The sequence below is a fragment of the Ixodes scapularis genome, unplaced genomic scaffold, assembly GCF_016920785.2.
Source record: "Ixodes scapularis isolate PalLabHiFi unplaced genomic scaffold, ASM1692078v2 PGA_scaffold8__174_contigs__length_109621045, whole genome shotgun sequence".
NCBI classification, from domain to species: domain Eukaryota; kingdom Metazoa; phylum Arthropoda; class Arachnida; order Ixodida; family Ixodidae; genus Ixodes; species Ixodes scapularis.
In genome coordinates this window covers 39,119,511-39,142,032 of record NW_024609883.1, presented here as the reverse complement: position 1 = coordinate 39,142,032, position 22,522 = coordinate 39,119,511, and the positions used below count along the sequence as shown (strand labels likewise).

Sequence of the window (22,522 nt, the reverse complement as noted above, 5' to 3'; positions counted from 1 at the left end):
TTGGTCCGGTCGCGATCGGCGAGGTCTGGCGCGGCGAAACGCGGAGGCTTCCTCAAAGCGTGCGCACACACGTCGCCTCTCGTTCAGAGTGTACCGGCGGCCCGGCCTGGAGTCTTAAACGCCTTGGTTTTGATGCTTCTTCCGTCTCGCAACTTCTCCCCAGCACCGAAGACAGCGGACACGATCTTTACTTTCACTGAATGCGTCGAAAGGCCTCCACGTGCGATGCACCGGAAAACGTGGTGCGGCTGGTGCCGGAACGGAACTGCGTAACTTCGAGCTTTGAGTTAACGTGCACGGCAACAAACCGAACGTAACACCAAGCCGCGGATACCGCATCGCCGGTCCACAGCGGCAAACGGCCCGTTGCTCGTACTCAGCAAACTCGGCGTCTTTTCGTGGCCCCTCGCGTCGTCGCAACCAGCCACAAACTCACCAACCCGCAACCGTAGCGACCGTAGCCGGCGTTGGAGAAAAGCGAAACCGAAACGTAAAGCTTCCGCCCAGTGCCTTCCGCTGCCGCGGCTTTTCTAACTTCGCGGCTTCCACTTCCGGTCGTCGCGGAGATGGCGAACAATGGCGAAGATAGAGCGGTGTGGTTCGTTGGCTCGTTTACGGTTACGGGACAGATGTTTTGCGGTCCGTTTCTACTGCGTCTCTGGTTCTAAACTCGACGGCGCCTCTCATAGTTCAACCAGGTGTGGTCGGCGCTGGGTCAGCTTGGTCGGCTCGCCTCGCCCGATCTCCGGACCGCCGGCGACTTCCGAGTTCTTTAGGCCTGGGATCCGAAGGCGTCTGTCTCCGTGAAACAGTAATCGAATCTCGTCCCGTTTTCGTTCTACTTTTAAATTACGTTAGGTGCGATACAGTATAGGCATGCGTGCCAAGTGCTCGTGACAATTTTGAACTAGAATAATTGTGATTCATTGCGGTTTGTCATTTACCGAAAATGTAAATCGAGCAATGAACGAGGAGCCATGCTTGAAAACGATGTATGTACGATGTTAACTTCTACCTGGGCGGCTTAAAAAAAAAAGTCAAGACTGGTTACGGTTGGATGCGAGGCTGGTCCCAATGCAATTGTAAGCACTTAGAGAGCCTTTCTGAACGGCATGTAAGCAATATAGCGAACAACGAGACGAGCGACGGCGAGAAGCTACGAGTGCCGGCGCCGAGCGAAGAAGATTTCTCACTCTCGCCGCTTGCGCCGCTCGGTTCTAGGGCATCTAGAAAACGTCGCTCATCGCCTTGGTCGCTCGCACCAATCGCTTTCATAATGTGTGTCTCGTCGCGCGGCTGACTACCGTGTTTATTCGAATATAAATCTACCATTTTTTTTTCGGAAATTGTGACCAAAGAATTTCGACACCTACATTCGCGACCAAATTTTGCGACCCTACCGGAGGCATGAAGCTATCGAGTCACCGAGCCGGCGTTGCCGAAGAGCCGCGCCGCCTCTTGTTTCAAAAAGCTTTTGGTAACCGAAATGGCTCGCCGCCCACGATGGCCGGTGCCGCTATCGCGCGCACCCCTCGGGCGTCGGATTTCGGCATCGCGCCTCTAGCGTTCCCCTTGCTGGGCAACGGGGAAGGAGAGGAACGCGATCCGCCATGCACTTTACCCTCCATCGTCGTAAACGCGCGCGCGCAAAAAAAAAAAAAAATTATTTTTGTTAGTTGCTTGAGGCGGCTCAGCTCGCGTGTTGCTCATGGCGACACGGCGGCTTTGCTTGCGCCTTTGTAGTTTGTCTTTCGTCGCTTCGCACCTTCTTTCGTTTCTTGTCGTCATTTTACAACGGTGTCAGCGAAGTATTGTTGCGAATTTGCGAGGATGTCTACCCAGCTGACGAAGCTTCGGACGACGGTGACATGTCCAGAAGTTCTGACGGTGATGAAGTTTTTGGCATCGCCCCGTGATTTAGCTGAGAGTGATGTAAATAAATGTTTGTTTCTTTTGCCCAAAATTTCCCCTGTTCTTAAAAATAATAAAAAAAAAGGTCGACCTATATTTGAATTTTTTTGTTTTTATTCTCGGTGGATCCAATAAATAGGATTCGACCTATTTTCAAGTAAATACGGTAACTTTAATTTTTATTTTGGCTTACGTCGCACGCAACTCGAATGCTTGACAGTTACGTTGGGCGTAACTTTAATTTTTATTTCGGGTTCCGTCGGACGTAACGTTAAACACTCCTTTACACTTAAGGAAAATAGGGGCTGCTGGTTCATCATATAAACCAACCATTTGTGTTTAATTAAAATGCATCACTGACCTCAAAAAAAAAATACTGCTATCCTAGAGTTTATGCTATAGCAGGGGTGGCCAGGCTGACGCGGCCTAAGAGCCGCAAACGAAACCACGAAACTTCCAAGAGCCGCGGGGGGGGGGGGGGGGGGGAGGGGGGTAAACATTTTTATTGAGCAGTAAACGAAACTTAAACTTCTTTCAATCTGTCCGAGTCAAGAGCAGTCTAACTGTACGTAAGGTAGCAGTAGCACAAGACTACCAAACCGCAACCTGTCTTTCGATTTGAAACGCTTTCCATTTCTTTTTTGGGGGAGAGGCGGAAAAGTGGGGGAGGGGGGGAGGGGAGGGGTGTGGGGGGGGGGGATAGGGGAGGGAGCCGCGAGCCGCACTTTAACACGCAAAGAGCCGCATGCGGCTCGCGAGCCGCAGCTTGGCCACCCCTGTGCTATAGGAATGTAGCGCTTCAGATAAATTTAATTTTTACTTTAGTCCCTGCCCCCTCCAGAGACAACATCTGGCCTAAACCAGTGTTCCGGATCTCCTTCCAACACCTCAGGCGGGTCGTCATTCAATGCATGAGTCGGCGGCGTCTCATGGGCCTGTTGCTGGTGCTTACTGAATGGTGCTACCGAGGGAAAAGTGGTCATGCTTAGGAAAGGCAAGTGTGGCCGCCGTAAGTATACATATTGTCTTTACCTTTGCTCGAATCCACTTTTAAGAATTGCACAGTTCGCATGTGTGCATCTCTCAATGTTTCCACAGTCGGCTGTTTTTTTTTTTTTTTTTTTTTAGTGCTTCAACTTTGTCAGCGCTAGTTTCTCTAGATCATGCAAATGGGATGCAACACTAAACCACATATGCTCTCGCAACAAACAGTGCTGTGCAGAAGCACAGTGGAATTTACTCTAGCTTTATAATGTAGCACAAAATAGTTGACTCCAAGTATAGCGACTTTTGTCACTCCGTTTAACCAAAAGCTCTGCCGAAACAAACTTGCCGCCTTATAGGTAGTGCAAAAGAACCTCGCGTGCCTAACCTATAGAGGAGCTTTTTTTTTCATAAGTCAATTTTTTCTTAAACCAATACCTTCAGCCTCCTTGAAATGTTAACATCATGTGACACACGGAAGAACAGTGAACTCTTTAATGTTGGCGAACCTTTAATTTTGCGGCCTTTAATTTTGCAGAATTCAGTGGCTGCGATTATGTCCTGTGACCGATTCGAGAAGAGATAGGGGCCACGAAGATAAGGGGGTTTTGCTGTACATCGGAGGAAAGATGAAGTCACTTATGTTTGTATGCAGGAGTAAAACCAACAACAAAAATCATGGTGTCGACACTTTGTGAGCCTATCTGTGTCTATTAAATGATATCAATTTTGTTTTAGTTCGTTAAACATTGTTGCCTGTACATTGTGGGATGTCGTCTTCAACACGAGCAGTGGTTTTCCCTGAAGCAGGCAGCATAGACGCGTGCCGCAGCACAACATAGTTCATTTGCAGGTGGTACCGCAGGTTGAAGGATGGTTGGCACAATATGGGGGAATAACAATACAATGTTCTACCTCGGGCATAGACAAGATTTGCTCAATCTAAATTATTTTGTCTAAAAATCGGGGATTTGCGATGAATGTACCCGCATGGTTGGAAGGGCCAGACAAGCCTTGTGAGCGCCTCGTTTTCTAGCGTCTCAGTCCTGAACCCACTCACGCACCAGATGTGTAGATGTTCCGATAGGTGGGAGCACTTATTTGGAAAGTGGTGAATGGCAGCTGTTATCTTTATCAGACTTCTGTATTATGGTCAAATTTGGACTGCATATTTGCAATACTTTTTCTCACTTAAAAATATGTCATACTAAAATATGTAGGATAGCCAATGACAAAAGGGAATGGCTGGGCGTCCTCCAGCACGTGCTTGTGCTTTTCACCCCACTTTGGACAGATGTGCTTGCTCCAGGCTCATGAGGCGCTGAAACCTCATCGAAGGTAGCAGACGGGCTGGTGGTGGAACAACGGAGACCTTTCCCTGCCTTTCTCATGCTGTCAGTGAGCGTGTACCTCTATACTCTAACTTAGCTTAACCTGCACAGAGCTGAGAAGAATAGGCTTGGCGAGTGCCCTTACTGCATAGGCATTTGTACAGCTGAGGCACTTTCTGAATCAAGAACATTGTGTATCTTACCTTCAAAAACACATCATTTTGGGGGTGCAAAAGGAATTGTAAGGCATATCTTTGTTTGCATTGTCCTATTACGCATCGCAGGCATGTAGCCAGGCGGAGTCTTATGAGGCCCAGCCCCCCCCCCCCCCGAAATCTTCCATTTTCCATGGGTCCTCCTCTCCCCCTCCCCCTCATACAGCATTTTGTTATGAGTGGGCCCCCCTGAAACAAAATCCTGGCTACGTGGCTGACGCATCGACTTCAACTTAATGCGGAGTCGACCCACCCTGTTGAAAAATTTAATGCCTGCCAGGTAATTTGTTTTGCATTCAGTTAATATATCAGTATTCAGTTAGGTATCCCAAGTCATTAGTCGTTGAGATGCAGTCTCCCTGTAAGTCAGTCATGTTTAACATTCATAAAACTGCTTGTCAAATAATGGCACTGTCGAGGACATGTACTCGGCTCAAGCAATCGCTGTGCACAAGCTGGTCGTGTGGATACAGGCAGCAAACATCCCGGTTGAAACGTCCTTCCTCGCAATGTAGCTCAAGACTAGGTCAGGGCCCCACTGACAAACGTCTATACTTTGCATCTCTTTAAGCTGGACCACTTTTGACACTACAAGCCATTGCAGCAAAAACAGTGTGACACATGATTATAAGCTCGACGTACCATGGCATCCAACTAGAAGGTCACATGGCTTGCAGCTTCTGCCGTGGTTAACTTTAAACTGAGATAGTTTGGAATAATGCTCTCGGTTTTTAGTGTTGCCCGGCACGGTTAACAATTTGGTGATATAGTGCTGCATTGAAAAATCTGCATTCGTGACTGTATCACCTTATGAATGCATACTAGCTATTAAACTCTCCATTCTGCAGAGAAATGAAATGCACTTTGCTTCCAATTGCAGCTACTTCTGGAACTTCATGGTATGAAGCACCTTATGGCTGCAAGCTCTGACCAATCTTGTTTTCTGGTCTGCGCAGGCCCATTGCAGGGAATCACTCCTAGAGCCTCACCAGAGGTTCCTGCCCGTGGTCGTTCTAAATTTTTTTGTTGTAGGTATGCATCCTTTCTGTCTTTCCCTAATGTACTCGTTCGTTTTCTTTTCATTGTCGCAGATTCGCCTCAAAATTAATTCAGCATACAAATGGATGCTGAACAACTGTATCCCGCATATTTTGTTCAAGATAGTTTTTCTTTGCGAAAGTTAGATTTTTTTATGAAGGTTAGCCTTTTTTGTTTTTACTTACAAATTTATTTGAGTTTCCATGGGCAACACTAAAACGTTACGCCATGGGCAAGGACAAGTTCACTGCTCTAACTTGTTCTCAACTGATTGCAAGAAATTTTGTTAATGTCGTGAAACCTCTTTCCAGCACTTGCTTGACATCATGAAAACAAAATTTAACATGGGACATACTCTTTTTTAGACTGCTTGCTCATTCTGCAGGCCTGCCTTCTATAGATGTCGTGCTACTGGACAGCAGGCGAATTCGATTGTTGGTTTTGCCATTGCTTTTTTTTAGCCGTTGTCTTAATAGTTCTTGTAAATTTAAAAATTTTCCTAAAAAGCAAGTCGGCAAGAACATCTAGTTTGTCTAGTTAGCTGAAAATAATGTGATCTAGTACCCTTTAGTCAGTAAAATAGATAGTGTGTGCCGCTGTTAGTGTCAAGTAGAGATGCACGCTTTTTAGGCATTTTGCGCAGGGTGGTACAAATTTTTATTGGTTAGCCTCTTGGTGCGCCAACTAAACTCTTTCTATCCAGACACCTGCCCTTTGCTTTCATTTGGCAGGCTCTGGCAATAAAATAATATAGTGTTATTCCTCGGTGGCTTAAAAACCCAAAGAAAGAAGTTTCTCCATGTTTAAACGCAAACTTTTATAAAGGCAAAAATGAAATAAGCCAGTAGCAGACGACACATAGCCTCAACAGTGCTCCGCGCCAACAGCGTTGCGTCAAAATAGCGGTCGTCTCCTTTTTGCTGCCTTCTCTCTCCCTCCTTCGGCGCTCTCCTCCCTTTCCTCCTCTCCGGCGCCTTTGTCACCACACCCACTGGCTAAACTCTCCCACTATACAGCTCTGCGTTGCAGTAGTAGTTTTTTTTTTATAGTCTTTAGAGTTAAATGTGAATATTTGACAGAAATCTCCCAGGTTGGGGTGAAAGAGGGTTAAATGAATGCATTTGATCATTCGCCTTAATTCGGTACTCATCATTTCAAGGCCTGTGTGGCCTTGTCCTGGGGTGTGCCTATGACTGTGGCTGTGAAAGAGCAGTTTTTTAATAGGTACAAGTACAAAGTATAAAAACAAAAGAATCTATGTGCTGATCACGAAAGAATATGCTAGCCATTCTAATGTAGCTCTGCCAAGTACTTGATTGTGATTTGTTTTTATTTCCAGCTACTTGGTTGCCTGGACATCCTAGTGGCCACAAGCTTGGACTCAATCTTCTTCTGTGGTCCGGCCAGGACCATGGGGGAAGTAATCCCAGCAACAAGAGCATAACAGTATCTCCCTGCCTGTGACTTTCAATTAGCATCACGACAAGGGAGTCCTCATGCCACCAAGTGTTAGGTATGCTACTCGAAATAAGCATTCTTACCTATTCTTGAAGTGAAACAGCAAAAGCACTACTAAGCCTAAAATGCAAAAAACATTCAAACCTCGGGTTGGATGGAGTTCCAATTACAAAAGGCGTCTGCAGACATGCTTCACATGTGAACTTAAAGCCCACGGATGTAGGTTCGACGGATTCATAGAAATAACTTCCCGCAGATGGCTTCGCTAGTGCTATACCCAAACAAATTCTTAAAATAATCATTGTGTTAGGTTGGTGTCATCAATCTTATGTACCTACCCCACCCAGCAGTCGGGAGATGTGAAACATAAAAAAATGGGAACTTGCACATTGTCAGCTCTGCAAAGATAATATACTGAACCGAGCATAGCACATTCAACTTAAGAAAGCAATTCAGTGCAGGCCTAGTTTTAAGGTTCACATATTTGTTATTGCCCTTCATAATGAAGTAAAAACTGCTTAAGTTGTGGCCCACTACAGGCTTTCTATTAGTGTTAAAAATTGTTACGGCAGTTTAAACAGCTCGCTCCAAATATTTTCTTGAAATGCATAGGTTTATGGAAATTATTATGTGGATGTTTGCAGACAGTCATAGTGAGACCAATCTTTAGTGCCAAGTGTTCCACTTATTCAGAGTTGGTTGAGTCTGTAAATATTGTAGGTCGCAAATTAAATTTTTATGGTATCCAATGGGCACAATCATCCGTAATGACTAGCTCTACCTAAGGGAACTTTATACATTTACTACGGCAAGATGGTTTCGCAAAACTAAGTATTTAGTTTATTCAACTCCTGCACTAACCTTCTCTCTAGAAAATTTTTATATTCTTTACGATGCTGAGTTAGGATTCTGAAAGTAGTTTTTCTAGAACTACGCTAGACATTTCCAGTTCATCATTTTTCTCGCCAAGCATTCGAGAGAGCCAAACTCTGTAATATACGGATGGAACTCGCAGAATGATACGACTGGCAGTTTGAAACATTCGGCACTGTAACAGTAACAATGACATGTCACTTGCCTATGTAATGCTCATTTTCGCAGATCAAACTGCTTTTTTCGTCTGCACTCATTTTCAGTGGACTCATTCAGCGAACTCGCACCCGAGACTGCAGCGCTGGGTTCTGCGAAGTAATTTGAATGAATATAGATGCGACAGGTTTCTTTGAGTGTGCGTCTAACACATAATAGAGCGCAGCTCTTAGGGGCCCGTTCCCGGCTTGAGCGGCGTCGGCGTCGCCGTCGGCGTAACCAAGGTCATCCCAAGGTCACGTGGCCCCCCAAGGTCATCCCAAGGTCACCCCAAGGTCACGTGACCCCTCCCCCAGGGTTACGTGACCCCCAAGGTCACGTGACACTCAAAGTCACGTGACCCCCCTGAAGTCACGTGACCCCCGAGATCACGTGACCCGCCCCCCAAAGTCACGTGACACCCCCAGGTCACGTGACCAACCCCAGGGTGGGTTACCCCCGCCGAGGTCACGTGAGCTCCCCAATGACGTCATCGTCACTGATGACGTCATCGGACCCGCATCGTCATAGTCATCATCACTGATGACGTCATCAGCGACGTCACTGATGACGTCATCAGTGATGATGACGATGCGGATGCCGGTGAGGTCATCAGTGACGTCACTGATGACGTCATCAGTGATGACGATGACGGTGCGGATGCCGGTGAGGTCATCAGTGACGTCACTGATGACGTCATCAGTGATGATTACGATGAGGATGCGGATGCCGGTGACGTCATCAGTGACGATGACGTCATCGGGGAGGTCACGTGACCTCGGTGGGGGTCGCGTGACCCTGGGGGTGGTCACGTGACCTGGGGGTGTCACGTGACTTCGGGGAGCATCCGCATCTTCATTGTCATCATCACAAATGACGTCATCAGTGACGTCACTGATGACGTCACCAACATCGTCATCGTCATCATTGCTGATGACGTCATCGGAGTCCGCATCGTCATTGCCACTGATGACGTCATCAGTGACGTCACTGATGACATCATCGGCATCGTCACGTGACCCCCCAGGTCACTTCACCCCCCCACTACCCTTCCCTCCTCCTCCTCAAGAGCTGCGCTCTAATTCGGTGTTACAGGGAGTTGTAAACGGCTTTCACTTTTTTCTTCACATTGAATCTGCTACTGTATTTATGACCATGTTCTTAATTGTATCCACATTCCAGCTTATTTTTATGTTGACATTTGAGTTTTCTTCAGTACTTTTCTCAACATCTGTGCTTGTTGAGCCGTACTCAAGACCATACATCTTGTCTTTCCCTATTACATTAATATATAAAACTGTTGATGCCGAGTGAGAATTCAAGGTACCGAATCTGTCGTGCGAGTTAAATAAGAACCAATAGAAAGCTCTACAAAGGAAATTTTGTTAAAGGCTGTACAAGCATTAGAATAGCACATGCCATGCTAAAAAAAAATTGTTAGGTAGGCAAGGATGACACTGCTGTTGTTTCTGATGTGTCACAAAAAAGTCAGTGCCATACAGTGTTCCTTACGGAAGTACAAACTGTCGTATTCAAAGCCGAGAAGTTTTAGTCAAGAATGTTTCTCAATACAAATGTATTTAGAGATCCGAGCCACTGACTCATACATAATGATATTCACGTTGGCGTGACCTCTCAGCTAAGATTGTTTGCTGACGATTGTGTTGTATATAGATGTATAAAAAACGATGAGGATTCCACACAACTGCAGGCTGATTTGGATCAAATTGAACTCTTTTTGCAGTTTATCAAAATTGCAGTTAAACGTCAGCAAATGTGTACATGTCACCTTCACCCGTAAAAAAATAAACTTCACACTCAGTATTATTTAAATAATGAACCACTAAAAAATGACGGTAAAGTAAAGTAGCTGGGGGTGACCTTATTAGCAGACTGCAAGTGGAACGCGCAAATTAACGATGTCGTCATGAGGGCGGGACGGGCACTCGGTTTTATCCAGCGTAATCTAAAAAGGTCTACACAAAAAATAAAAGAACTTGCATACCTTACCTACGTTCGACCTCTTACAGATTATGCTTGCACTGTGTGGGATCCCGCTCAGCAAAATCACATAGACGCTTTAGAGAGGATCCAAAATCGTGCGGCACGCTTCGTCGTGGAACTGTACGACCGCTTTTCGAGCGTCACGGACATGAAGAATACATTAGGCTGGGATTTGCTGACATTCAGGCGGAAAAATTTGCGCTTAAAATTTCTATATAGCATTTATAATAAACAGACTGGTATTAATGGTTTTCATTACCTTCTACCCCCTTACTATATTTCCCAACGTAAAGATCATATCCACAAAATACGCGAATATTCCACCAGGACGGAACTGTGCAAAAATTCTTTCTTTGTTAGGACCATTAGGGATTGGAACAATTTAAGTGTTGAAACTGTTTGTGCCGCAAATGCAGAAATGTTTTTTTCTATGTTGTTCGCCCCCTGCAATAATGCCTCAACGGCGCTGCAGGAGCTACCTGAATAAAGAATAAAGAATGACTATGTGGCGAACATTCATTTTCATGTGCATTATAGTTTACAAGGTCTAGTCTGCATTAATTTATTGCATTCATGCTGAAACTGGGAGGGGTTCTCTGGGTATGAATGAAAATATAAACATTTCTTGAAACAAAACATTTGAGAACGGACAAAAGGAAGGATCTGAGAACCTGATCTTAGAATCTCTTTTCTTTTTCTTATCTCTAATTTTCACTTTATTTCACCTGATGCATTTAGTTTTTTTAGCGCAGCTCTTAGCACCCGTTTCCGCGTTTTGCTGCGTCGCTGTCGGCGTAACCGCCCAACTAAACTTGGCAGGAAATTGAATTAATGTTGCGGTCATGTGACGTTAATATTTCCGCTAAGTCTAGCTGAGAAACTGAAGTTTTTATGGATGACATGACACGGTCATACGACATCATTTTCCCCGCTACTTTTAGCAGGAAAACTGCATTTGTGTTGAGGTCATGTGACATCAATTTCCGCGCTAAATTTAGTGGAAAACTTAACCCGCTAAGTTTGGTGGGCAAATTTTCCCGATAAATTCAGGGAAATTTCCCGCTAAATGGGGAGGGAGCAGAAGAGTAGGAGGGTTAGGGGGTGGGAGGTCATACCCTCCCATCCTCCTGTTCAAGATCTGTGCTCTAATTTCACGTTACAGAGAATTGTAAACGTCTCATATTTCATCTCATGTTTATTCAACTTCTATATTGCAGGTGCGCTTGCAGCACAAATCTGGGTTGTGCTGATCCTCTACGCACAAGTTAGGAACTCCTGAGTGGCAAGAGTGGAAGTTTGGTCTGACAGCTCAAGGGACACCATTGTTCAGTATTGAATTTTTAATTATCTTTTTAGCAAAGTTAAGCTTTGCTGCATGCAGGTCTTCTAAAAATAAATACCTACAAACAATTTTACCACGTCACGACATTTCGCCTCTGCTCTTAGTGCTCCTGGTGAGCCTCGGATAAGAGCTTTCTGGTGTGCAAACATCATGCTTGTTTGAAACCACTCACTGATGTAGAGACTCGCTGACATCCAGCATTCCAATGAAACGCTGCATGTCCATATGTCTTTCTTGAACAATGCAAGCGGGAAAGGAACCATACAATCGTATCGTATTGGGGGACATTCTAGATAGTGTTTATTTGTATGTTTTTCAGATATTTAAAAAAAAAAGCCGTAAAAGCTACATTTACGCGGTCTCTGCACGTGAGTTGCGTGTCTAGGGGGGAACAGGACCTTGGGCGCAGAGATGAGCTCTGATAAGGAACAGAAACCTAGAAACTCGTCCAAATAAAGCGTTTTTTACAGAACGCGTAAAAGGCTACCCCTGCATATCCTTCTAAAAAGAGTTGATTTTGTGGTTTCCAATGACTCAGCAAGTTTCTAATTGAAACCATATTTTCGTTTTCACTAATTAAAAAGTTAATTAGGAAATTGTATTTAATTGTCTGACTGATCGTTACGATTAGGTCCCTACACTACGTACGCCTGGCCGTATAACTCGCCTGCACAAACCGCATTGATTTAGCTTTCACGACCTTTCTAAACATATATGTAAAGCTTAAAACTAAATCGCCCTGTACAACAGTGAAAAGGCGAAACCAGCATGTTGGAGCCATATGGCTCCACCGTGCTGGTATCGCCTTTTCGCTGGTATAGGTTGTCCCATATTACGTTATGCATGTATAGTTCCACATGGTTCCGCAATATTTCACTACGCTGGTGTAGGATGTCCCATAATACGACACGCTTATATGGTTCCGCCTACCTGTATCGTTCCGCCTTAATCCACAATACTTGATCTGCCGATTCGCTTGTATAGGATGTCCCATATTACGGTTACGCTTGTATGAGCCTTTTCCGTCATCTTTCCATCATCGATTTTCCAACAGGGTTATCTCTCTCTTTCGGCTGCACATTCCGACACAGGACGCCGTCGAAATGGCGGCCGACGCGCTCCTCGCCCCGCCCTCCCTGCCGCCGAGCCCCGCCAAGCGCCCACGCCAGTGGTCACGCTTGGCCCCCCCGACAGCGGACGAGATGGTCGGAGGCCAAGGGGACCTGCAGATGTACGAGCTGCGACGCGCCATCGGAGCCCTGCCCCGCAGGCGCTCCGCCCCCGGCCCGAACGGCATCACCAACGCTGCCCTGAGGAACCTGAACGAGAGCGCCCATCCAGACCTCCTGGCCCACCTCAACGAGGCCTGGCGATCCGCGGTCCTCCCCCCGGAGTGGAGGACAGCGACCGTCGTCCCGGTGCTGAAGCCAGGCAAGCCGGCGGACCAGCTGAGCTCCTACCGCCCGATCGCACTCACCTCGTGCGTCGGGAAACTCCTCGAGAGGATTGTGATGTGCAGACTGGTGCACCACCTCGAGACGGTGGGAGCCCCGCCGGACTGCTACGCCGGCTTTCGGCGGGGGAGGTGCACGGCGGACGCGATCGCGGACCTCGCCACGACCCTTGAGGACGGCAAAGCAAGGAGGAGGACCACGGGGTGGTCTTCCTCGACATCGCCAGCGCTTTTGACGGAGTGCTCCACAGCGCCATCGTAGACTCCCTCACACGACTTGGCGTGCGGGGGAGAGCACTCCGCTACGTCCGAGCGTTTCTTCAGGGGCGCGAGGCCAGGCTTCGGGCGTCGGGTTTCTACAGCGCACCGCGGACGCTCACGAGAGGGGTGCCGCAGGGAAGCGTGCTGAGCCCGCTTCTCTTTAGCGTGGCTCTCGCGGCGCTCCCTCAGGCGGCGCGGGTCGGGCCGCGATACAAGGTGCCCTTGCAGATCGCGACCTACGCGGATGACGTCGCGATCTGGGTCAGCGACCACGGAGGGCGGAGACGGTTCGTCCAAGTCTAGCTCCAGCGCGCCCTCAGCAACATGGAGTACTACCTGGCCACGCTCGGCCTGACGCTCCGGCCCCTAAATCCGTGGCCCTTTACAACGGCCCGCATCGAACGTTCGACCTCACCCGCTCCATCAATGGCCGACCGCTGGAGTTGCGGAGAGAGGCCACGTACCTGAGCCTAAGAGTGGACGACCGGGTGACCTGGGAGCCAGCGGTGAGGGACGCGCTACGAGGGGCACGGACCACCACCAACATCCTTCGCCTCCTTGGAGGAGCCCGCAGAGGCACAGAACAGCGAATGATGCTGCAGCTGTCCCGCGGCCTTACCCTGGCCCGGGTCCTGTACGCGCTGCCCCTGCTCGCTCTCACCGAGCACCAGTGGGGGCGCATCGAGCAGGCACAGCGCGTGGCACTACGAGTGTGCCTTGGTGTCCCGAGACACGCCTCATCGAGGCTGACGCTGGCTGAGGCCGGGGTAAAGACAGTCCAGAACACGGCGGGCGAGCGGGCACTGCGGCACCTCATTAGGATGCAAGAAACACCGAGCGCCGCATCCCTCGTCGCATGCATCAGCGGGCGGCGGGCGCAGCTCGCCGACACCTTGACGCGGCTGCTGGACATCGCGGGCGCTCCAGTCCGCTACACGGCACCTCCTCCGCCGAATGAACCGCCAGTCGTGGTTGCTGAGCTGTTGGTGAGCATCCTGAGTGCCAAGAGGAACGTCCAGCCAACAGTGGCACGCCAGCTCACAGAACATCACTGTGACGAGCGCTACCACGGCTGGGCACGCCTCTACACTGACGGCTCGGTGCGCGACTCCACCAGGACGGCGACAGCAGCGGCGTTCCGCGAGGACACAGGGAGGACCGCTGCAGAGCGCCTGACGTTCCATGCCTCATCGACCACGGCAGAGCTCGCGGCGCTGCAGCTTGGCCTGCGCCTCCTCGACGAGAACGAGCCAGCTCGGGTCGTCGTACTGGCGGACTCGAGGGCGGCGCTGGGCCTCCTCCGCTCCCCGGACCGTTCACCGCAGCTGGCCAGGGAGGTGGTGGCGCGCGTGAGTGAGCTTCAGGTCAAGGGCTGGACCATCGCCTTCCAGTGGCTACCGTCACACTGCGGAATGTCCGGCAACGAGAGGGCGGACCAACTGGCTGCCTGGGCCCACGACGACCCTGGATGCCCCCTCTCGCCAGTCCCGCCGTTCGCGGACGCACGTCTGCTTGTGCGGCAGCGAGTCGCGCTGAGCCACCCCGAGCTCGAGCGCGGACCGCTTCCTCCCAGGCTCCCCAGGCGGCTGACGAGGGGCGTGGCGGCCGACCTGCACCGCCTGCGTACCGGCTCCAGCTTCACACCCGCCGGACGCGCGAGGTGGAGGACCGACCGCGATGACAGCTGCGGGCACTGCGGCGCCCACGGAGATGCAGAACACCTGATGTGCCATTGCCCGCGCTTCTCAGACGCGCGGGCGAACTTGAGGCACGCATACGGTGCCCTCGGCTGGCCCAGCGACACTCTGGACGAGTTGCTGCGACCCGGGCTACCCCGGGCCGGGACAGAGCGGGCGCTCCGTGCGCTGGCCACCTACTTGGTTAGCACCGGCCTCAAAGATGTGATGTGAACGCCCAGGACTGCCCATGATCTACGAACACTATGACGACATCACAGCGCCGCTCCCCGCGCCACGGCGTGTCGATAACAAGCGACCGTATTTTTTTCTCTCTCTTTCTTTTTTTCTTTCTTTATATTTTACCTATCCTCCCAACCCCCCTTCCCCCAATCGGCTGTGACATGCAGGCATCCTGCCAGCAAAAACGGTCCGTTTTCTGGAAAAAAAATAAAGCACTCAGCTCAACTCAGCAGGGATCACCGTGACCGTTGGTTCCTGCTTGGACACCTCGAGGAGAACGCATTTCCTTTTCAGCACCTTACTTGAGCAGGTATCAACAACGGCTTGTCTTGCTCTTTTGTCGATGGTACGGATGTTCACCCAGGCAGCGGGGCAAATGATCGTGGCTTGAGGTTGTCAGCGAAAGGCGTGTCCTCGGGAATGTTGGAGAAGGGGTGGCGTTCTGCGTCCAGGTGCGGCCGCGAAGGTCGTTCGTTAGAGCGCGCACTACCCTTCTATTATGCGATCCAGAATCCTGGAGCTTGTGGTATCCTTTATGGTAATCTCTCTCTATAAAAATCGCCGCCCGATCGGTGCGTGCTTCACACGTCTCCCAGGGAGTAACACAACACAACGAGAAGACAGCGAATGGGTTTACTGTACGTCCCGGTTGCCGACCTCGAGAGCTGGAAGCCCGGCCCGCTTACCCTGGTTGTCTGTCGGCCGTCATTCAGAGCTCGCACTCGGAGTCCGTGTCCAGGCTTGCGTATTGTCCTTCCCACGCCAGCGTTGCATACACTCTAAGTCTGGGGCCACCTAGGGAGCCACCTATAGCCGTGACAAATGAGATCCAATTTGTCACGGCAAATTTTGGGGCCACCTAAAATTGCCAGCCCGTTTGCAGTGCATTTTTAGGTGGCTCCAAAATTTGCCGTGACAAGATTGGTCTTGCCGGCCCGTTTTCTAGCTGGCCCGTTTTTTGCTGAGTATAAAAATGTCCCCGTCATCCACCTCCCCGCAGAGTATTTCCGAGGATCCAGGACCGTGATCCACGAAAAAAGACAGGGCGACTGAGACGTACAGGAAATTTTCACCGTAAAAATAAAGCTGTGACGTAGCACTGAGCCTGACGTCTGCTTGTGAGATGTCATGTACATAGTGATGTCTCAACTTTATTTTTGAGTCACAAAATATATCGGAAATTTATTACCAAGCTCAATTTGTTTACTTTAGTGATTGACTTCCCGAGTGCTCTAGGGGAAAATAAATATACAGGAATAGTTTCATGGGCAAAGCCGATGGATTCTAAACATTTAAAAGAACAGTGGGTCCGTCGATAAACAATCCATTTATTTGTTTATATTAGATGCACAGCTGAAGATACAGGTGGTGTTTTTTTCTAATAAATACCACAATCAAACAATAAAATAGAAAGTATATGAAAACTTGTGTCACTTGCTGAAACATTGTTTGAAGCAAGGCCGTTGCTTTCACTCGACACACTTGGTGAGCTAGGACCCGCCGCAGTTGCAGGTGCGCTCTCTAAGCGAAGTGTGTTGCAATCTGCCGAAGCTTCGTGCCACAAGACGGGTCTCCGCGGCATGTCCGGAGGCCAGTTGCCTCTGTCATCAAGGCATGATGCTGCTGCGATTAAGAACTTTTAGCATTTTATTATAAGTGAACAAGGGAAAGAGAACATGTCTTGTATCCTAATTACGTTGTAAAATTTGGGAAACAGCTGTTTCTTTTTTCTTTTTGTTTTTTTTTAGAAAGTAGCGTTTTCTACGTTAGAGTATATTCAGATGCTGAGTCGTCGGCCACAAACCTAGCCGCTAACATAACGTTTATTTCTGAGCTCTACGGAAAACAAAATCGCCAATGAGATAACCACATTTGCTTTCGGCGGCCATGCTTGCGTGTAGTTACTCGACATTAAAAAGCAGTCTAACGTCAAAGGAATAGACCCTATAGCTTTGAAGCAGCTTGAAGAATGGGAACGAAACAGTAAATGTTGACGCCACCAGGAAGGGGAGTTGAGGCTGTCCACTTGGCAGGATCTACAGGTCCTTGTCTATATCATACAGGTTGGGTCAACAAACACCGGCTAAATCGTTGCTCAAAAACTACGCGTCGCACAAAGAAAGCTAATTTTGTTTAATAAGAAAATTAATAGAATTTGACGTTCAGAAAACTAGGGTGTCAAAGATTTTTGAATAATTAACTTGAAGTAGTAACTAAATTTAAAAGTATGGTCAGGTCAAGGTAAAGACCTTGCTAAACTGCGTCAAATATTGTAAAACAAATAGTTTGATATTGTTTTGAAAAAAAAATTGCTTAATACATTTCCTAAACTCAGTTAGCCTAAAAAAACTTATTCTTAAAGTGTCACCAAAACGTTATACTGCGTTACTTAAGATGTTGGGAAACGCGAGGGCGCCAGGCCTGCTACCTCCTATAAGTTGGGAAAGTTCAGTTCCCGCCTAAGACATTTCCATTGCTAATAACATGAGGACCAAAATGTGTGCAACTTGCGGTTCCTGCACTTGCACCAACACACATCTTCTTTTATAAATAATCCAAATTCTACCCTAACTTTTTGCCTGAAATAAGATCTAACATGCATACTTTGTTACATCATGAGCACACACTTAAAACAAAATTGATAAGATATTTCCGTAAAATGGTACACAGCGACAGCTGGAATGAAGCCATCTTAGGCGCAGTCACCCGAGTATATTCTCTTTGCTCGGGCGTGCTTAGAGCGGCTGCCTGTCCTCCTCGTTTTCGAGCGCGTAATAATTAGAGCTTAACATGCTTTAAAGCAATGAGTGTGGCGCCCTTTCACTGCGAGCAGCGGTACTTTATAGGCTGACGCGCGGTGGGCGGAGACTGCTCTTACATGTCACGCTTGGACATCTGGCGCAAGGACGCCAGTCTCCCCCCAAGGCTCATTCACGCACAAAATACGTTTCGGCCAACGTCGATGGTCGTGTGAGCGAAGGAGGGTGTGAATGGGGCCAGCTGAACATAAAAAAAAAACACAGAGAAAAAATATAACGTTCGCTCCGCTAGACTAGCAACATTCAATAGTACCTCTTTTTCCCTTTCTGCTATTCCTTGATTCCGGTTTTTTTTTTTTCGTTGCACTAACTTAGATTTTTTTTAATTCTTTGCACTTGACCCTAGCAAAAATAACGGTTTGAAATCAGTCCGGAAACTGAAATCCGGACTAAGATCAAACCGGAGTCACACCGGAGAGGCGGCTTCCGGTTCGCACAAACCGTGAATTTTCAAATCCGGTTCAAAGTCAAATTGGAGGAATTCCGGAGCGGCGAATTCCGGTTCGCTCATACCGTGATTTTCCTAATCCGGTTCAAAGTCAAAGTGGAGGAATTCCGGACACGCAAATTCCGGTTCGCTCTAACCGTGAATTTCCTATTCCGGTTCAAAGTCAAATTGGAGGAATTCCGGACAGACAGATTCCAGTTCGCACAAACCGTGATTTTCCCAATCCGCTTCAAAGTCAAATTGAAGGACTTCTAGACAGTCAAATTCCGGTTCACACAAACCGTGATTTTCCTAATTGGTTCGAACAAACCGTGATGTTTGGAGTCCGGTTCAAAGTACAATTGAAGGAATTCCAGACACACAATATGCGGTTCGAACAAACCATTTTTTGTCAAATTCGGTTAAAAAACAAATTGGACAAAGTCTAGACTGAAAATATCTGCTTTAGACAAACCATACTTTGCCATATCTTGTTCCAAAGAAAATCGGATCAGCCGCCTGATGCCGAAGACTTTCAAGCGTATGGTTGAAATATCAAGTTGCAAACAATCCATCCCGATACCGTACGTACGGGCTGCTGCGTCGATCAAAGCTCAGACCGCAGAAGACAGCCAGCTGATATGCGGTGCCGAAAAGGCGACATCACGGCGATTTTTGTGCAAGTCATCGCCATCTGATTCCGTCTAGAATTTTTATGCACTCTGCAATACTTGTTCATTATTATGCTTAAACAACGTTTTGGTATTTTTTAGTTATTTTTTTAAATAATTGCTTGATAACTGTCAAATAATTTTTATATAATTTTCTCCACATAAAAACAAACAAAAACAAGAACTAATTCGATGCCACAGCTAGATGTACACACAGTCGGGAAGTGTCATTTCAGTACCTTTGACAGCTTTCCTGCGGTCTCCTTGTTTATGCCTGCATGCTGAACATTCTATTATGGTGCACATGCAGGCAATTTTAGGAGCTTTTATCAATTTAGGTACGCAAAGCAGGGATTTAAACCGTAACCGAAACCGAAAACAATTTAAGGACGAAAATTTTCAGTAACCGTAACAGAAACAAAATTGTTATTTGAAATTAAAAAAAAAAAACACGTAACCGTAAGCGTAACCGTAAAGTATTTACCGGTAACTGGTTTTAACCAATATTAGCCGAAAAATAAAAAAGAAAAAAATTTCTCATGTATGACTTGGAGAACGGATCTTGAAATATTGTGGCAATTTGACAGAGTTACTTTCAGCGAGTGGTGCATCTGGTAATACGATTTCCGTTCAATCTAACTTTAGGATTAAATAATACTTGGTTGGAATCATTAGTCGTGCATATAATAAAAAAAGTCTCTTTCTAAATCTATCACGCTCCTACATCGCTACATGTGTCAGTACGTGTCGCCTTCAGTGTAATAACTAATAAGTTAGAATTCTCAGATGTCCATCCAATTCGGTTCTATCAAAACCACCAATGTTCCTGACATGCAGTAGCCAGTACGAAGAAACGAGGTAAATTGACTGTCATGCAGAGCTGGCGGAAAAGAAAACATGGTATTCATTTAGTCTGAAACGTCGCTAGTAACGATTTTGAGACAACACAGAAAGAAAAAACAATGTGACCGGTTTGACATTGGCGTTAAGTGTATGTTTCATATTAACCGTGATCCAGAATTTATCTGAACAGAAAACAATCACAAAGATTAAAATTATTTTGTGAAGTGAAAGCTAATATATCCTTTGATGGCCAGTATTTACATGGAAGTTCAGTGACTGGCCGGCATCAGCGCTTTGGTGTTCAAGCTGGCGAGCCCCGTCATGGAAGATCCGTTTACTGACCGGCATCGTGTTTTTTTTTCGCCTTTTTCACTATGAAGTCAAGTCATTGAGATTCTGACAAACTGTGGCAATTCATGGATAGCGAGTGGAAATGTTTGCGTTGATCAATCCTTCCTAAATGACTGCCGACGCTAGGGTATTTTATCCCAGCATGGCAAGGCTGACGAGTTTTATCGCGAAAACGCAAGAAAAAACAATACGGTGAAGAAAATTAGCTGCAGAGGATTTGAGAATGTGACCGCTTACTCCACGAAAAATAAATTTTACAACGCTGAACATCACTTTTTTCAGGAAGCTAGTTTAATTTGATGTACTATACTTAAGGTCCGGTGGTATACACAGGTGTTTGGCCCTGATAAAAAATAAAAGCGGTATAACGGAGCCTAAAAATTAAGAAAAAAAAAAAAACTTGGCAAGATTGAGCACGCGCTTTGTGTTACAAAAACAATAATAAACATTACTTTCCAGAGACTAGAAAAGTAAGAGATGTGTTTATTGCTTATGACGCTACGAAATTGAGTGCGAAAACATGCTATTTCAGACAGGAATCAACTGCTTTCTGTGGTAATTACGATTATCTAACAGAAATATTTCGAACGTTCCCATAGCCAAACGATATCTGTTGTTTTGATAAATTATGTTATACGACATACCGCTCCAGAGGAACGCGAATATAAAAACTTATTTTTTTAACGCAAAAAAGCGAGAAACACCACTGCATTGTGAATGTGACCCCTTGACGCTACGAAAAATAATTGTTACAACGTTGAACGATGCCGTTTCTGAAAGCTAGTTTAATTATCCGTGATGCACTTGAATCTCAGGAATAAAAACGTGTCTAGGCCTAATAAAAAAGTAAAACTGCGGAGCGCAACCTGTATAAATAAAACCTGGCGGCACGCGGGGATAGCACTGATCTACGAGAACAAATTAAATACTACTTTCCGGAAGTCAGAATATTAAGAGATGTGCTTAATACGTAGCGCGCTATGAGCTCAGCTAAATTACTGCCTTAAAATGACGGTATTTTTGATTCGACAGTGGGTGAAGATGGCCGCTTTCAGACAAACTTCAGCTGCATTACTGTGGCAGTTTTACCACTTACACATTTTCCCATTTTGCTCGCAATATGCTCATTATTATTACATTTCTTTCTTCTTTGAAAGGACTTGTACTGTTTGCCTACGGTTATGAATTATCCCGGCAAAACAAGAGGGCCACGGTTTGTGCTTTGCAACAATTCAAACTTAGGCTCGCACTTTTTGTTTTCACCTTCTCCGTGATTATTACCCTAAAGAACGGTGCCGACGACTGCAAAAATATAGAAAATATTTAAAATAATATTATCTAATACAGAAAGGTGAGAAAAAAATCATTTAAAAATATAAAAACTAATACAAGAAGGTGAGAAACAATATTTTAAATAATAAAAACTAATACAAAAAGGCGAGAAAAAAAATATTAGAAATAATAAAAACTAACACAAGTAGGTGAGAAAAAAATATTTAAAGTAATAAAAACTAATACAAAAGGTAAAAAAAGATTTAAAATAATAAAAACTAATACAAAAAAAAAAAACATAAAAAAAAGTGTTTTACGGGATTCGAACTAAAGTCCGCACGCTCAGCAAGATAGCGCGTTAGCAAACTATGCTAAAGTTGCCTGGTTATCCAAGACTGTTTTCTGGAAGGATACACGTCTGCTGAATTCGTTTCGAAACGTTGTACTTAGTTTCGTATTTAATTTTTCTACGTGTTCAGGACTTATTCATAATATTATGGCAATAATGACGTCTGCAATAATTTATTATTGCTGTGTCTTTATATGAGTTTTATAATGCGGTTTGCTTATCCTTTTATTTGAAACGTTTTGAAGATACGAAAACAATCTCATCGAATCAACAGCCTATGTTTCGCACGGTTTGCCGGCCGTATCGGCCGTGTGCGTTTGAATGCCTCCGTTCACGACCGGATAACGGTTAAATTTCCCGATTAGTCGTGATGCGTGGAGTTTGCCTTAGTTTCAAACGTGTCCGAAAAAGACGGAAGCGACTGTGAGAAGTGGAACTTCGTCAAATCGGCTCAACAGCCAAGATCATGGTACGGGAACCGAAGTAAGTTTGTTTCTTTGTTCGTTAGGGCTAGCTTATTTCCTGCGTTCGGAAAGCTTGTTATTGTTTGTAGATCGCTTGCTTTTACCAGTATTATTAATTGTGCGCGAATGGTGTTATGCGAGGCTGTTTTTCTTATTTTTTCCCCGATGCAGAGACTGTACTCGCTCAAGGTTCATCAGTAGCGGCGGAAATTTTTTGGAGACGGGGGGTGCGGGGGTGGGGGTCAAAGCGGATGGGGGAGGATTGCCTCCCTAAAGGCCTCTCTCTGTCGTATTGTTTACTGGTAAACTAGAATGTCTGGAAGCACGCGGTGCGGTGCCCCT

General features: G+C 46.5%; 1 protein-coding gene across 1 annotated transcript; it reads left to right on the top strand.

Moving 5' to 3' along the window:
* Positions 1-13,658: 13,658 nt before the first annotated feature.
* LOC120842082 lies at positions 13,659-14,975 on the top strand. Its single transcript, XM_040213110.1, has one exon. It carries the CDS (start codon positions 13,659-13,661, stop codon positions 14,973-14,975), a length of 1,317 nt encoding a protein of 438 aa, XP_040069044.1.
* Positions 14,976-22,522: the final 7,547 nt, after the last annotated feature.

What these genes read in the sequence shown, in the direction of transcription:
- LOC120842082 (XM_040213110.1), top strand. Translation starts at nt 13,659, where the DNA reads ATGCTGCAGCTGTCCCGCGGCCTTACCCTGGCCCGGGTCCTGTACGCG.